This window comes from Bacillus rossius, chromosome 2 (genome assembly GCF_032445375.1).
Source record: "Bacillus rossius redtenbacheri isolate Brsri chromosome 2, Brsri_v3, whole genome shotgun sequence".
Lineage (NCBI taxonomy): Eukaryota > Metazoa > Arthropoda > Insecta > Phasmatodea > Bacillidae > Bacillus > Bacillus rossius.
In genome coordinates this window covers 29,315,059-29,333,254 of record NC_086331.1, presented here as the reverse complement: position 1 = coordinate 29,333,254, position 18,196 = coordinate 29,315,059, and the positions used below count along the sequence as shown (strand labels likewise).

Genomic DNA, 18,196 nt, shown 5'->3' with positions numbered 1-18,196 from the left:
CACTGCTTGAGTTACTTTAGTTTGGATTTTTCGGGAGAATTTGGGCATTTGACGATCCATAAAAAATGGAGCATATAACATGGAAAATGATTATACATACTGAGGTGTCTGGGGTTGTGCAAACTTAATACGCAAGAGGCAACTGCCTAAAATTATGTTTAATACACCGACCGAATGAGACACGCCAAATAGGAAAAACAAGTATAATACCATAATACCAAGGATAATACAGAGATATAAATTTTACTAAATTTCTCCACAAAAATATAAAATGCACACTTATGGCTTTGTACAGGCAATCAGAGTTTGTATATGTAACCTGTGTGGTGCACCACTCTAAGTGTAACAGTACTGATATTACAAGCATAATATTAAAATGCTTAAATTGCGTGCTAAGTGTCAATAAAACTTGCTATCATGAAAAAGTCATAAACTCTCATGTATTTTTATCACAAATTATTTTTATAATCAACTGTCTACTGCAAAACCAAAAGGAAAATACTTTTAAGGTGCGCAGCTAGTTTCCATTAGACACGCAACTTAATTCAGAACTGTTGCACATAATTCGTGACATAACATCTTACAAAGTTGAGAAAAGTGTTTACTATTTAAATAGCCACCAATTAAAAAAAATATTATGAGTTCAATTCCGGCTCAGACAGCAAGTGCACACATGCAAAAATGCCAGTTTGTGTGTCTCCAAACAATCAGCTCAAAATACGGAAGTCAGGTGTGGAAGCCTCTGTTGAATACACCCATACAAGCAGTGAAAAAGTTACATATAGTCTGTGTAGTAACAGTGCCTCGACTCTCACACTTATGAAGCCAAGGGTCTTAAAATCCCCCAATATCCATATGGAGAACTTTACACCTAATATTGCGGTAAAGATAATGGATTCGATAACTCACGCTGCATGTTAAATGCCCAGTAATACATTCTTACTTGCTGTCTAGGGAAAGCATACTTGAGACGAGCTATATCTTGTGCTTTGCAGCTGCCACGCATCACCGAGATGTAGGTGACACACATGCAGAACGATGAATCCCAGCAATCGAAAGGGTTTACTTTCCTCTGTGTTGCCAAAGTATAGTTCAGTTCGAAAATTATTAACCTAGTAACTAAGTGCATAAACTGAAATGCTCTCACTAAATTAAAGCAAAATATTTTTAGGAAAAATCTTGGTCATTGATTTGCTGTAGCTCTGCTCACACAAAATGCCCTGTAATGGTCAGTGACTTAACAAATCAGGCTTATAGCACCTATCCCAAAAGTGAGTTATTTAAATTACCAGCCCCATTCATGGCCAGTGTTTTTGCAGCGACAGCTTACTTGATAATGCGATGACTGAGAAAATAGGAAAATATTGAGGCACAAGTAATGCCTCAATATTTTTACTAATTAACAATGTTTAGCTGTAAGGGTTGTATTGTCTCTAGTATGCTCCAGTATGTTAAAATTGGATTAAAAATTTAATTGCTTTAAATCTGCAGACATGGCAGTTCTGAACTACTCCCGTAACACTACTTGTTCTTCTGCCCTCTTAGAAAGAAACTACTTTGTTTCCCCTTGCAAATTGAGATGACCGGCCTGTCGGCAGTCTCACTGGCTCACCTCACTTATCTCTCCATACCCACATGTAAGGCTACTCAAGCTGCATGTAACAGTGTAACACACACTAACACCTAAGGAGGTTTTTATTTGCTCTTCTGCAGTTTCATTTTATTTTTAAGACTCCTACCTACTGAAACTAATTTTTATCTGCATAAAATATTTTTCAGCTTATTGTTAGCAGCCTTGCGCGCATCGCTAACACTTATTCTTTACTTTTTAAAGAAAATGAGACCTTCTCACGATAACAATAAATAAAATATTCAGTCTTTGGTAACATTTGGTTTGGCTAGCAAAAGTGCTTTATGTTTCAGTTGTAAAGCTTTTTATTTTGTAACAATTAGCCACTGAAAATGGATATTGTGCTGGCTGCTTGCTACAACCTAAGTGCAATCATATGTTTCTGATTTTTTTTCATTATAATTAATGTCTGTGTTTACCCTTGTATTTTATTGTTTTACTTGGGAGACATGTACAGTATCTACCTAAATGAATTTATATTTCAATAACAATTTCATTAAAGTTTCCTTTGAAAATGAATTTTTGCACACATTTCACCTTAACCATTATTGGGTGTTTATACTCAGTTTTTGCAGCAGCAAGATGATTAATATGTCCTTAGGTGGTATTTTTTTTGGTTAGGAAGACATGTGGCTAGTATAATAAATTATAATTTCAACAATAAAGTCACCTATTTTCTTGCAAAAGGCTACTGAAAATAAGCTTTAGTAGTCTGCCCTCTAAGAGTTTGCCTCAACTCAAACTTTATGCATCCTTTCGCAACATGGGACGCATATGCCCTCGTAAACTTCAATTTATTGGGAAGAGAACTTTAATTTAAAAAAAAAAATTCACCTATAAAATGTCCAAAATTTCCTTTGGAAACAACTAAATGTTTATGGTAAATATTTCAACAGTGTGAGATTAAGTGAATTGACTATTACATGCACAATAACTTTATGGATTATTTTTATTTTCTTTGTTATTCCTATTCAAACTATATTGATGTCTAATAATCCAGCAAAATTGCTAGTTCGCACAGTTGTGGTCCTGAATATGCCGCATTAAAGAGCTTTCACTGTATTATGTATTCAACACCTTTTTTAATGCCACTTTTTTTTAATGTGTTGTGGTATTTAAAAATGTTTAAATATTGTCATTTTTTAAGTGGGTAAGATCATTGTTAATCACAAATTGGCAGCAGAAAAAAGAAAAATTATATAGACTTTACTTCTTTTCTGGTGATTTGCACTCTTTGTTTCAGTAATATTATAGTTTATGCATAGTTTTTCAACATGGTCAATGAATGGCATTAAAAAAGTCCAAAAGTTTATTTGAATACTGAAATTATAACAAACATTGAAACATCACATGGGCTGTGAACTTACAATATTTAATGAATGCCAAAATTATTTTGTATCATAAATTTAAAATATGACACATTAGTCATTTTCTGCATGCATTATTTATTTTTACTTATAGTACTGTAGCATATAATAATGTCTAATACTCGTCATTTTATTACACTTAAAAGAAAAACTTTTTCAACTACTCGAGCTCAAATAAATTTTTGGGAACATAACTAAAAAAATAATTAGGTCTAGACTTGACTCATCGTGAGTCAAAGGTATTGATTCTGAATTCAGCATGGCTCGAGTTGACCCAAAAATTTTCTGCCTTGTGCATCTCTATTATAATCCAGCAAACAAAATACATGTAAAATTTTAATCACATTGACAGAGGTAATGCATGTATTTTATTATGTGATGAAAATATAAATTATTGTATTATTTTAGTTTCATTCATCATATTTTTTATGTTGGTTGCTACATGAGAAAATTGCAGATAACTTATTTAAAACATACAAGTGAAAGGTGAGAGTGGGTTAATTGAATAGATCTACTAAGATATACAAACATGTAATAAACTGTATTCATATAGTGTGAATCTATCATTTGCATGCTCTGTAAAGCTTATTTTGAGATTACTGATTCAACCTGATTGAAATAAAAACATTGAGATAGAAAATTTATCGTAAAAAACTACTATAAGTTAATGTATTTTTGTCTGCATATGCTATGTGTGTTCATTATACGGCTGAATATTTGTGAGTGTGCTTACTGTTACAGTGTAAATTTTAATGTGTATTATGTGTTTTTGTTACATTGTTATGACTTCTAAATATTCTTCTTTCTCTTCTTTTTAATTGTGAGCAGGATAAAGTAAGTAAACTATTTTACAAGTGTTTATAATTTTTAAGTGTAGCCAATGCATGTATATAACATGGTACTATTCATGAGCATATAGGTGCCTTCTTTACAGTGGTCATAGAACATTAGTCTATTTACAAACATTTTTTAACAAATGCATACACAAAACAAACTTACAACAAATGTACGTACATAGTATATGAAAACAATTAGGTTATAATTATTCTAGACATGAAATACCATTGTTACAAAGTATAATTTCAGTTATTAACTATTTGGTAAGAAATTTGAAGTCTTTTGGTTGCTTACACACACCACCCAAATAAATATTCTAACAATGGATAGTGTATCATACCAGTATAGCTATTGTGTATCTCAAAAGCTAACTTATTTATTTCTTTATGAATGTAAAACTTTTTAAACAAATATTTCTTTCCTTTTTGATCAGCCTTAAACTTTTTTAGTTAACAAAATAGATATTTCTATTTCTATTTATTTTGGAATATATTTCACTATTTTGTTACAATTAAATTTTCAATTGCTTTGGATGTATAAATAAATAAACTTTCGAAATTATGAAGTCCAAAAAATGTTTCATGAAGTTTTATTATATACATGTTGATACCTATCCAAATTTATGATATAGTTATTACCAAAACACAGCTCAACTTTTGAATGTTTGGATTAAACATTTAAGTGTTAAGTTGCACCTTCAGAACTTTAACATTGAAATCAGGGGATTATTATATAAACATAAATATATAATAAGTTGATACATTAAAGTTGTCTGATGTAATTGTGATAGCTTAAAGAAAGATAAAATTTTTATTTATTTATTAAATATTGTTAAGAAAATGTATTTAAATATTAAATTGAACATAAATCTTTTACTCTTATGATTCTGTTATCTCACACATTTTTCATTTTATTTTAATAACTTCAAAATTGCTACTTAACGGAGTTTTCTCAAGAATACATTTTGTTTACAATGATTATTCACGGATAATTTGTTGAGTCATACATTTTTTTTTTCAAAACGTTAGTGTTCCTTAACATCAAACAATCAATATCTTGTCTATCCTAACAGCATTTACACATTTTTTCTTGAAATGTTTTTTATTCATTTGTCTGTAATGCATTTATTTCATGCTGGGTTTTACATTCTAATTTTAGTAACATAAATTATTATTTTTCTATACTTTTTTCCTCTTTTGTTTGGATTTTGCAGAATATGAATGACATTTGCCCTTGTTTTATAATGATAGTTTTGTATCTTACTATCATTTCTTGTAAACAGTATAGTTATTTCAAATGAAAGTAGTTCATCTCTCTTTTCCTAAGACATGGTTTTCATTCTTACATCTCTCTTTTTTGTCATTTTTATAGTTAAAATATCTTGATACTGTCACATTTTGATTTAAAGCTAAAAAATTCAGAAAAGTTCGATAATTCATGATCATTTATATTCTTCAAACTTTGGGTCCTTAATGGTTATAACTGCTAACCATCAGGCTTATGTCATGAGGGTCTATGGGTTCATTTCCAGCCCCTAGTAATGTTTCTATTACCAAGTTATCTTGTATAGCCTGCCTCCATTGCCTTGGGTATTATAACAGAACGTGAAACCCCACATTTACGTGTTACTTTAAGTCATAGGTTACGAAAAAAAAATTTGGCGGCTGTATTTTTAGGTATTTTTACTAATCAGAAGGACAGTTAAGTATATTTCTCATACTCCATTCTCTCTGAAAATTGTTTTCACTGTTAACAAACAAATGAATTTATATACAATTCATCTTACAGTTTAGTTTAAGAAGATATTCACTCTGTTTAAAATGAAAATTAAGTGGCCTAATCTCCCTAACTACTGCCCAAAAATGGTGAAAGTAATTCTTAGAATATAATCTGATACATTATGATCATTTTAGCAGGACATTTTTTATAAAATCTGGAGTGCCTAAAAGACTATACTTTAATTGGTATACAAGAACACTATCCCTCTGAAGGAACTGTCAGTGACTCTCTTAACGTTATCTACATTTCATTAGTTATTTTTCTTCTGTAAAGGATGCATCTTATGAATCCTAAAACTATATTGTCACTTACCTAGTGTAGTGTATGGTCCCTGCAATTTTATTATCAAAGTTGTTTGCACTATGATAAATTAGTTTTATTGTACTCATAACATCTACTTCGTCCACATATGCTCTTAGAGATCATTTCTAAGCAAATCCCTAGTTTTCTTTTATTACTTTATCTAAATAAATTTTGTGTGTGGAGTCCACGTGCAACAGAAGTGAAACTTCTTGCTTATTATTTTATTAGGTATAGGAAACATAATTCTCTTTGGCTGAGGTCTCCGATCAATAAATATATATGCAAGCATGTGAGTGCTGAATTGTGCGATTGTGCAAGTATGCAAGTATACAAGTATGCTGCATCATTTCTACCTCTCCCCTGCCGTTTCCTCCTCTACCAGTTCCCCCACCACGTACCTATCTATTTCCCTCATACAATCAGAATTTTCGTAACGCTCGAAAATTGTAGCCTCCTTAGCAAAGAAGTTTCACTTCATAAATATTGTTGCATCAAAACATTTTTGGGCTTCAATATAACATTTTACATACGAAGTCTGTTAAGTACTCAATCTACACACTCCAAATATGCTCATCTTCGCTGGCAAGCTGAAAACATTCTGTCTAATATTAAAACTTTGCAAATATATCCGTGACAGTGGGGTGCTAATCACACATTTTCATTACAATAAGTGCACAGAAATGTCATGTCATTCCTGACTTCAACAGCATACCTTTTGTTTTCTAGTTTCCTGTTCAGTCATAAAATAGGTCTCAATTACTCTGTTACATTTTATAATCCTGAAGAGTAAACAATGAATAAATTCATGGACTCCATATACCTCAAACAATGAAATGCAACTAAGTGAATATTTTATAAGTCACTATTTTTTTGGAATTTAGTGTAAGCTGCAAAAAATTAATAAAGATTTAATTTAATTATTTTATAACGAGGTTCACTTTAAAGATTTATTGTATGAAATTTTATTTATAAATTTTAAATTATACCTTTTCAATATTTTATTAAAATAATATTTTGTTCACAATGGTCATTGATTTTAATTCTGTCTTTTTACTTCAATGATAAAGTACCGGTTTGTGTTGGCTATAATTGCAGTCTAAATTATTTTACGTTTCTATAATAAGACCAATATGGATTCAACTGAAAGAATGCATGTAAGGTATGTTTTTAAACTAGTTTATTCACTTCTGTTGTAATGATTTACCACAAGATCTAAGACTGTCATGCATTTAAAATTTACATTTTTTGTAAACGTTTGCATATTTCCTGATACTAAATATGTACTGTGTGTTCTGAATTTTAATTACAGATTTAGTTTTTATATTATTACACCTAAGAGAAACACATATTTTATTATTGACTTTGAGTGGGCTGTATCTTTTGTAACTTCTGCATCTAAAGGTGTTGTGGGTATGGGTGTAAAGGAAAAAAAGTCCATGGTGTAAAAACTACAAATTTTTTAAATAATACCACTTGAACACATGAAGACTAGTAAAAGGATTTTTTTAACAGTGTAAAATAGTTGAAAGTTTAAAGCTGTATTTTTAAGTTAAGGAAAAAGAGTCAATTAGAGCATATAAAATATGATTTTTGAATGATTAAATTTATGTATATAAACCTCAAACATTTATTTATCTGTAACCTACTTTTCTTGGTTTATTTTATGTTCAAATTTGTTGTGTGTGTAATTTTTCCATACATATTATAAATTAAAGTTAATTATTTACTAATCATGCAACTTTTGTTTTGCATAACAAGTCAAAATGCTGCATTACGATACTTGGTATTAAAATTATGAATTCCTGCCTACCTGCACCTTCTTCACATTCCACGCCACCCAGTTGGGTGTAGAAGGTGTAGCACCCAGTTGAAGAAGTTATAGTTACACCCAAAAGTAGAACATTTTGGTTGCAGTACTACTTCTGGTAACTAGAAAGGCTAATTACTCTTTTGTTGTAGAAGTAATAGAAGGTACAGTATGCACAAACAAAACCCTAGAATGTTGCTTTGGGGCTTTCACTGGAAAAATAAAAATCCTTTAAAGTTAAAATCTTTTGAGGCAAATTAATTCCAATACAGTGTGCACTCAAACTTTTGTTATGGAAGAAACAATTTTATTTTTATGGTTCCCACTACTAGGCCTGTATGAATACTAGTTTTTTGATGCTACGTGAACAGCAAATTGAATGTTTAAAATATTCGTGAAGTTGAATCGAATTGTAAATATTGTTCTTGGCAAAGTTTTATTACACTTATTTTACAAAATTCAAGATTGAAGTACAAAAAAATTATCATTTAACATTTGTAATGTTTCAACTGATTAAATAATTAACCAAATAGGCCCTACATACAACAAACATCTTTCAATAAAAATTTTAAGATAACCATGCATAACATAAAGATTGAGCCTTCATAAAACAAACTGAGTGCATTTTTTTTTAGTTTCTTTTTAAGTAACCAACTGTATTCAAGCAAAACATATACAACACAAAAAAAAGTGTGCGTGGAATCCACGCGTGACAGAAGTTAAACTTCTTGCATATTAGGTATAGATAGATATAAATTATTAGTATTTTTTTATTGAACAAGAGCTAATAATTGAGAATAGTAAGGATGCGGATATGATCTCAAATGAAAAAGAAAAAAAACTTAGGAGTAGACTAACACAAGCAGCGTTAAGAGAATTCCATACCATTAATGCTGCGTCATTTCTATCTCTTCCCTGCCATCTCCCCTTCCAGCCGTTACACCTAGCATACAGCATGCTACGCTATGTACCTATCCCATCCCCTCCTTTCCGTCTTCCCCTTGGACCGCTGGTGCGGCAGTTGCCGCTGATGCACTCTCTTCCTCTACCGGCTCCCCCACCGCATACCTAACTGTCCCCTTCATGCGATCGGAATTTCCAAATGCTTGAAAATTGTAGCCACCTCAGCAAAGCAGTTTCACATCAAAAAACTAAATAGTTTAATGAGCGAATCTAAGGCTTCCATGTTTTAAAGCTTTAGACCAGACGTGAAGCTTTGCATCACAACCGAAGCTTCAAGTAAAATGGACAGCAAATTTCCTGGTGAAGTGCAAAGCTTCGATTTATTCACTTAGTCGAAGCTTCGTACAGGCCTAACCACTATCCATTTGTGCTATTTTTGTATTCCTCACTGTATACTTAAATTAATTATTATTTACTTATTCAAAAACTTTGTGTTGTTTGGATCTGTAACAAACATGGGCCTAATGGCGTTATGCTACATGCCACGTATCTGCGAGACTGAGCGTCACAAGGAAAGGAAGTGTTCCGGTTGAAATCAGAAACATACGTCATTGGCCAAGCAGGAAGTGGGTGAAATAAAGCCTTTGAGATACAGCCGCACTATCTCCACAGAGCAGAAAACTTTTGACAGGGGTGAAAAATTTCCTCCCTTGTGGAGCTCGGCTCGAAGATGTGTGCGTGCAGTGTACTCACAAATCGGTGATGCTTACCGATTCAAAGTTCCTTTCTTAACAAAACATTTACTGTTATTCATTAAAATGTATATCAATAATAACTAATAGTACTTTTTATTTTTTAATATTTTCTGAATAAAAACAATTTAAGGGATAATTTGTTCACATACATTAGCATTTTAATTCAAATTCATAATTTAGTTTTTTAATTAAGGTATTTTATGAAGAACAGATTAAATTTTAATTAAGTATTTAATAACTTTATATTAATACTTTATTAACAAAAATTTATTTTGCTTATATTGCTTAACAAATACGGGAACTTCATTTTAATATTAAGTAACTCAATCCATAACTTTCCTTGAAAATAAAAAGTAAATCTTTGGTGAAAAACTTACCAATTTTTAATAAAAAAAAGGGGTTTTAATGAATTTGGTAGTTTTATAATCATCTATCACTATATTTTTTCTTTTCTTTCTTCCAAAATAAATGTATAGTTTAAGGACCCCACCTATCTGGGCACACTTAGGGTGTACAGAGCTTCAAAAGAAACCACGCGATTTGTAAACTGCTTAAGATATCAGTGTGGTGTCTGTTTACAAACTCACTAACACAGATATACCTCTGACTAGGCGGGCCCCTTAACCACTTCAGTTCAACATCCTTTTTATGAAATGTTCTGTGATTTTAATTGTTTTTATCTATAGCTTCAAAAGTATTTTGGATATCATTTACAATAAACTCTCAATTATCCGGGCTCAGATTATCTGGTTTGGGGTTATTCATGCTATAAAATAGTTTATTAGTTTTTTGTATTCAGAAGCTGTAAACAAAAAAAGATGACATCGCTCCGGTGCATTTCTTTGCTTGGATGTTCTGTATTTTTAACCAACCTGTTACCACCTCAGGATAGAAGATGTTTGGTCCGACCCTTCATGTCGCCCACCCGCTCAGCTGTCACATTTGTCACGCTTTAAACCTGAGGGGATTGCCCTCACTTGCTGCTTCACTTTTCCGGTCTCCGTCTGGTTTGTTTCATGTGCCGTTAAGATTTTTCTGCCCGCCTGTTGGCCTGACAAGTGCCGCATTTGACGTAACTGGCTGGCATTCGGCTGAAGGAAGGGACACAGAAAAAAAATCTAAAAACAAACTAGCCAGCCAGCATGGTTTGTGTGATCTTATCTTGAGCAGTGTTGAGTTGTAAATGACCGTGAACTAGCAACGTACGTGAAGGCAATCTTATCCCGACAGGTTTTCATGACACCAACGATATTGTTTTCTCGTGCTATTTATTTCTCATGTTTGAAATTGCAACATTTTATGATGAACACTGCAGCCACGGCTCCACAATATACGCACGTATTGCTGCATCCATTTTTGATTTATGAAAACTTTCCTTTGTTAGGTCTGCGAAAAGCACACCTCAGAGAATTGGTGTATTGAAGTGCTACATATATATTCCTCCAGCATTGCACAAGGTTCTCTGCATGCTAGTTTTAGAACCGGACAAGGAACAGAAGAAGGAATAACTTGCTGCCGAGAGGTACAAAAATTAACTATGAGGACGGTGTGGGGAGGGCATAGGAGTGGGTGAGTGCTGCCTCTCCCAACAGCCGGAGAAAGACCACATGGCGATACAGTGCCGTATTGTTTACATCCCAAAATGCTGAGACACAGTACACAAAGACTTCACTTGTGCTCAAAGTTGTACTGAAGACAAATATATGGTGTAACCCAAACTTGAGGGTGGTCCTTACCCTGAAATGGATTATTGTTTTTTTTTTCCTGCAGGATTTAAACTATCGGGCGTTGTTAGGTCCCGACTAGCAAGGATAATCGAGAGTTTACTGTAATATTATTTGCAATAGGTATTCCTCTGAAATACATGTGTTTCATTCAAAAGTTTTGTTTGAAATTTTAAATTAGAACCAAAACATATTGTTAAATAATATTGATTTACCTTTGAACAGTTTAATAGAATTTTAATACCAATACTGCTTTAAATAAAATTAATTTGGTATTAGTTAGGTTCAATAATCTCTGTTGATTTATCTATTTGAAAATAATTGGTTTTATCAATTATATATTTTGTTTGTTTATAATAGTTTTTGTGATAATGATTTCTACTAACATAATTTTTTAACAAATATGGTGACATGTCCACACAAAAATAGTTACAAAATGAGAAGTAACATGTGTTAAACAATTTTTCATTTGTTTTTAGTTATAAAACTTATTAGAGATTTCATAAATTAAATGCAACAGCAGACATAATTTATTTTATGCTATGTTTAATTTTAACTGTAGAATTTTAAGAGTTTAATTGCATGGTTTATTTTTGTTACAAATGTGTAGGTTTGGATGTAAAGATTTTTTGATTATTTCTTTCAAAATAAAAACCATATTTGGAAATCAATTTTGCCCTCAACATTTTAACAATCTTTGTGTGCAGACATCATAAGTAGTTGCAAATTAAAAAAAGAAACCTTGTTTATTTTTCAGTTTTATACTACAGAATTGTAATATATATATAATAAAGGTCTTATGCTATAAAATTTGTATGTATATATAGAATTTATTTGCAGTTATCAATGTGAATTTACTGACAGATAAAAGACAACTACAATGCTTACCAAAACATGGGAAAAATAAATAACAAATGTGGTTCAATCTAAAGAAGAAGTTTTTATCAATATAACTAGAAAAGCTTATGTAATCGTTTATGGTATTTGTTATCTTTGCGGTTGTTTTTGAAGTGTTGCTAACCTGCCGCTGGACTTCTTCCAGGCGTTTGCGTGGTTCAGTGATCTTCTGGTGGAGCATGCTGAGATCTTCTGGTCGTTGTTTGCCGTCGACATGAACCAGGTGTTGGCAGAGCAGCCTCCAGACACGTGGGACTCATTTCCTCTCTTTCAGATCCTCAACGACTACCTGCGAACTGACGGTAATATTTTCTACCTACAGTTCTGGGCCTATTTACACTTATCTCCCTAACCTGATTTGGAATAAATGGTACTCAAAATCAGTTTTTAGGTAAAACTTCTTTAGCTGCATACCGAAATCTGGTTCCTGTAAGAAGAAAAGTGAAATGCTTTACTTAGCCAGAAGCCATAAGTGAAGAGAGTGGGAAACTTAAATAATATCTCCACTTCGTATACAAATACATATTAAGAATTTATATTGCTTCGGCTCTATTTGCTTTTGGTTTTATTCCTTACACTCTGATTTTAGTTGGATGATTTTCAAACAAACTTTTTTTTTTCTTAAGCCAGCTTGGACACTATAAGATTTCATTTAGATTAGTATTTTTCAGGAGAATAAAAAATAGCTTATGTTACATAAGAATCGGTTGACAAACATATAACAAACCATTGTAGTTGGTAACTATTTTGTACAAAATATGGGTCATCGTGCATGCTGTCACCAGAAAATTGTTTTGAACTAAAAAAAGAAATTTAAAGTATTAATAGATAGGAATTTGTTCAGTAAAAAAATAATGTATGTTTAAGTACGTACAATGCAGATAGGGGTAGCCAACAGACAGTTAATGTTTTTCGTTTATTTTTGTAATTTATTTAACCTTTTTTAACCCACTATTCGGTAAGGAATATGTATAAATGGTGCAGATGCAGCTACTCGTATATCAATTATTGAGTATATTCAGTTCTGTATTTTAAAAATCAGTCAAAAAACTATTATTTTGTACTGGGAAGATAATGTAAGACTGTATGCAATAAAATTTGTTTTAAAATAACTAAGAAAATCAACACCACATTATTTACACCAATATAAATTTGCATGCATAAACCTGTATTACAATATGATTTTTAATTTTTGTTCTACAATATATGTTGTTGCATCTGCGCTATCACTATTTATAGTTTTTTTTATTACCTATCAAATTGTTATGAAAAAATATGCAAAAATTATAAGTAGGAAAGTTCAAAGCCCTCTTTATAGGGTACGTTTAATGATTGGTGGTGATCCCATGAATGATATTGTGACAGTAGTGTGATAGTAACTTACTTTTATAGCAACTTGTGAATGTAACTGCCACAGTGTCAGAGAGCGTACATTCTGGATGAAGGCAATGCTAAAATAATCCTGAACATTGGCCCAGCCAATTTGTATATTATTGCACTGTAAACAATGTAAATTTAATTAATCAGTAAATTGTTTGACCGTTAGAAACACAGTCTTCCCAAAAACATTTGTCACCAACAAGGGAAAGACATCTGCAGGGTTGTGTTGGTGACAATGATGCCAATTTTAATTATTTACTGTAACACTACACACACAGTGCATGTAAACAGTTTACACTGTAAGTAGTCTTTAGGTCTTGAAAGATAATATTATAGTGGTGAAAGATGGATAACATAAGTCACCCAATTGCTAAAATATTTGTCGTCATATTCACATTCTACACAACTGATGAGCCATACCAATCTTTTTTGAACAACCTGGAAGTAAATAATCTGTACATAATGTTAAACTTACAGTTCCAACCAGTAGGCCTATAACAAATTGACAAATTGAAGTTTTCCTATTAATAAAAAATATCAGATGATAACCATAGAAAACAATAAGAAGTTTCACGTTTAACGTAAGAGTCTTAGGTGACAATTATTTTTGTTATGTGCGAGCTTTTTGCCACCTGTGCTACTTTGACTCCGTCAAATGAATGCTTGGCATGTATTTCTCCCCAAATTTTGTGGATGTGGCTTAGAATTTTCCATCTCAATTAACTTATTTTATTTAATACAGTATTCGGTCATAATTGTGTAAATATCATCTTAAATTAATTAACTTTGTATGAGATGTTTTGGAAACTTATTAATTACAAGCTGATTTTTTGCATAACTGGAGGGTTTGAATACTGTGGAAATTAATTAATTGTTCTAGACACTTCAAAAACGAGCAAATAAATTGCCACACAACCCACAAATACAGAACATGGTACGGTACAATTGTTTTATTCAAAATTAAACACATCCCTTAAGAAAATTAATGAAAAGTATTAATGTTATTAAGTAAAACAGTTACTATAAATTTACCCTGAATCTTCAACATTTATTAAATGAATACATAAATTTAATTTATCAATTTAAATTTTTGGGCATTTGTTGTACACATTAACCAAGAAACAAAACCATCAACTTTTAAGTGGTAGAAAGGCCTGTGTGATGTATATTGAGAAGAATGTTTTTAATTTGAAATGCAGAAAGAATTAATTTAATTGCTGAGCAGGTTGGGGGTTTCAATCCTATTCTTTAGAACATTTTACAAAACTTTCTAGTATCCCTTTGGTATCACATTTATAGGTCGTTGTAGTTTTAAATTTGAATTAAATATTTATTTCTTGATTTATTTATTCATTTTTTTGATCCATTTGACCATATAAGTGTTATTCCACAATTGTATTGGACACATCAAAATATTGGTTAAAACAGCAATTCAGATACAAATATGTATAGCCTTCACAGACATAAAAGATACACGTAAACACAGATCAGAAATTGAACTATAAATTTTCTAATTACTTAATTTTACAAACATTAAGATAGTATTGAAAAGAAGAAAATGTAGTTTTAATTAACAAGGATTTATAGGGAGAAGTTTAAGATGTATTGAGATATATCTGGAGTAGTAACATTTTTGAAGTAAATAGTTAAAAACTCCCCATTTGAATTGTTGAAGATGTTTATTTTATTTAGATTTTGCAGTAATTTATTTAATAGCTTCCTTCGCCTAGCATGTACTGCATTGGAAAAGGTGTAGTAGTCACCAGTTTTTGCAATACCAAGAATTTTTATACGTATATTTATTATCACTATGTGAATAGTATTATTTTCAACCAGGCCTACTGCCTATATATGTTAATCAATGTAAATGAGCCTAATTAGTTAAAGTCTCTTAGTGTGGCTGTATTTTTTTCTTTAATTTTACTACTGGCAATTGTGATATATAAGTATCATTTGAATTTGAATAGGCATTTAACATTGTTTAATATGAGTCAACAAATTATCTCGTGCAGGACAGCACAAGAAAAAAAACCTACAGAATAAGATAAAATAACACTGACTTAGAGCTCTTAGTGCTGAAATTTCTATCATAAAAGTGACAGAAGTGAGCATAGAAATACAAAAAAATGGGTTCATCACAGATTAAATAGATTAGGTCAATAAATACTTTTTCTGAAACAGCAATGAACAAAAATATCCAAATATAGCCCACAAAGAATTATTAAAGTCAAAACATGAATTAGATTATAAAAACAGATATAACACACACAGTATTAGTAATAAAAAACATTTAACGAAACATAGCAATAGTAAAACAAAGAAAATCCAAACACTATATCAAAATTTAAACAAACAACAAAGTACTTAAGATGATATGAAGACAGCACAAAACTTCAAAATATTTCATAGCCTGGAATCAGTCCCATTTTTCAGGTGAGGCAATTAATGCATTAAACAATTACTGTAGACTTTTAATTGTTACTAAAAAAATACATTGCACATTTCTGCAATCTAATGAAAATATAAATTGTCAGATAAAGACTCTGTTAAATTGAATGGGAACTTCAAACGTGTATTTATGTGTCTTAAACACTTATATAAACGGTAAGTTTCAAATCAAAGACATAAATTACTTTTTTGTTTTATAAAAATTGGGATATAAATTAGTATAATTGATATTATTTTTCATGAGAAATTTCACAGTGCTTTGTGATGATGATGGATGGATATAAGTCAATAAGCCCATGTCAGTGTTAATTCTGACTTGCAGCATTATGATACATACTGAACTGATAGAAGCTCATCAATTTAGCACATTATAGGAAGATTTAAAAACAAATGCAGGAAACTTAAGGATTTTTGGCACCTAGAAACTCATTACTTAAAATTTGCATGAAACATTTTTCTATTTGTCATTCTGTTAAGTGACTTTGTTTTATGTATAAAAAAATTAGTTCCATTGTCATTCCAATTGTTCACATACTGGCTGCATACTGTAATGATTTCACTCTATCTTTGTTTAATTCGTACCTATTTATTTCTTTGATGGAGTTCTGTTGGCGTAAGACGTTACCAAATAGTAACATATCTTTGCTATCTATTTCATGCAACATTGCTACTTACTTTTGTTATACCCAAATTGTATTAGTTCATCTTTAATATCAATTCCAAAGTCTTTATTACATTATAGTTTTCTATCAGTTCTCAATATAGTTTGCTCTCCCAGGTTAGAATACTGAACAATTTTACCTCTCAGGGGATGGAAGGCTGCCTCGCAGCCAACTACACCTAAGTGTTTCAGCACTCGTGGACAATCACTGTCGTAGCGGAGTCGCAGACTGTCTCTGTAGGGTCCGCGACAGGTGGTGAAAGACACTACGTCAACCCGACGATGGTTCACAGCAGGGACGGAGGCCCAACCCCATCGGACAGGTGGCTCTTGGGACAACATCCTTGGTGACCTTGTCCTGGTCTTTCCAACCCTCTGTAAGGCCGGGGAAACGGCTACAGTGGCAATTGTCGATGCCGTAGCATGTGGCCCAGTTTCTTGATTGCAATACCTCTTGCACCTGTGGATTTTGCTATCTGCAGCGCTTGCCACTTGAATTGAAATGGCTTGACATGATGTGGATTACAGGATTAACATTTTCCAGTATATAAGTTAATGCTTCTGTCATTTTATGGAAAATTAATATTTATATTGGATAAATATATTTCATTTTACTTAGGTGTCAAAATTCTAAAATTTTTCAAGAATTTGGACACCAAAATCTATTTTCATAATTTTCTTATATATAAATATAAATTATAAATTATGTTTTGTTGCAGCCAGTAGCATTGATTTCCAACCTGGAAGTTTTAATCTTTTAATGCATTTACTTCTCTGTTTGGGTATGTAGCCAGAATGGTGAAAATTGTACAGTCAAACCTCTCTGAAACGACCCCTCACGGTTCCCAGGAATAGGGTCGTAATAGAGGGTGGGTCGTAATAGATGTTTTCCGAAATTGTCAGTTGATTTAAAACCCTCCCCCCTCCCCCTTCCAAACTGCTACTCGCTAAGAAACCAGCCGTACAATGGCAGGATGCTGTCACTCACAATGCTAGACGGCTTTGCTTAAACCCACTTCAACCTTCATGACAAGTCCGTCGCCCTACAGGCCACCTCTAAAGAAAATATGTTAAAAGACAGTTTATTTTTACTGGTTAGTTTACATGTACGTTTTCTGCTTGCCGTAGTTAAATACACTATAACCCCAATGTCACTAACCCCGAATTTAACGAAGCAGTGATTTTACGAATACATTCTCGGGAACCGTCAAAAAATTGGACATTTTGACCAAAATGTTAAAATCAGAAGAAAAAAAAAAAATAATAAATAAAAGCGAAATGAAAGATCATTAAAATCTGTTAATTTTAACACACAGTGTATTTTTTTTTCGGCTTTAATACTTCTAATAATGATCATGTAAGAATAACAAAAAAAATAATGGGACATTTTCTTTAAAAATATGGCAGCGGTAGGTTCTGCAACGCGAGTGAGCGCACACGAAGCTCGCCCGGCTGGCTGGCGGTAGCGGCTTCATGACGCATAAGCTCACCCCTCCCTCCCCTCGTTAACATTCTTCAAGGTTAGCGCATCCCTCCCAGACACACAAACCATCTAGTGTCCTCCCTTATAACACCCCAACTTCACTCCCTTGAAAAACCTTCAGTGAGAAAATGCTCTTTTCACCCTCCCTTCTCCCATAAAATTTGGCTATTATGAATGGGGTACTAAAGCAGTGAGGGAGAGGTAAGATCGTTGTAAATATTT

The 18,196-nt window shown here is 32.1% G+C and overlaps 1 protein-coding gene across 3 annotated transcripts in view; it reads left to right on the top strand.

The window, feature by feature from the left end:
* The window catches only part of LOC134529209 (calcium-dependent secretion activator), a 520,687-nt gene that overhangs the window by 407,866 nt on the left and 94,625 nt on the right, over positions 1-18,196 (top strand). For all 3 annotated transcript variants that reach the window (XM_063363074.1, XM_063363075.1, XM_063363076.1), the window contains one exon: positions 12,148-12,304. In XM_063363074.1, coding sequence (XP_063219144.1) covers positions 12,148-12,304 — 157 coding nt within the window. The remainder of the gene's footprint in view (positions 1-12,147; positions 12,305-18,196) is intronic.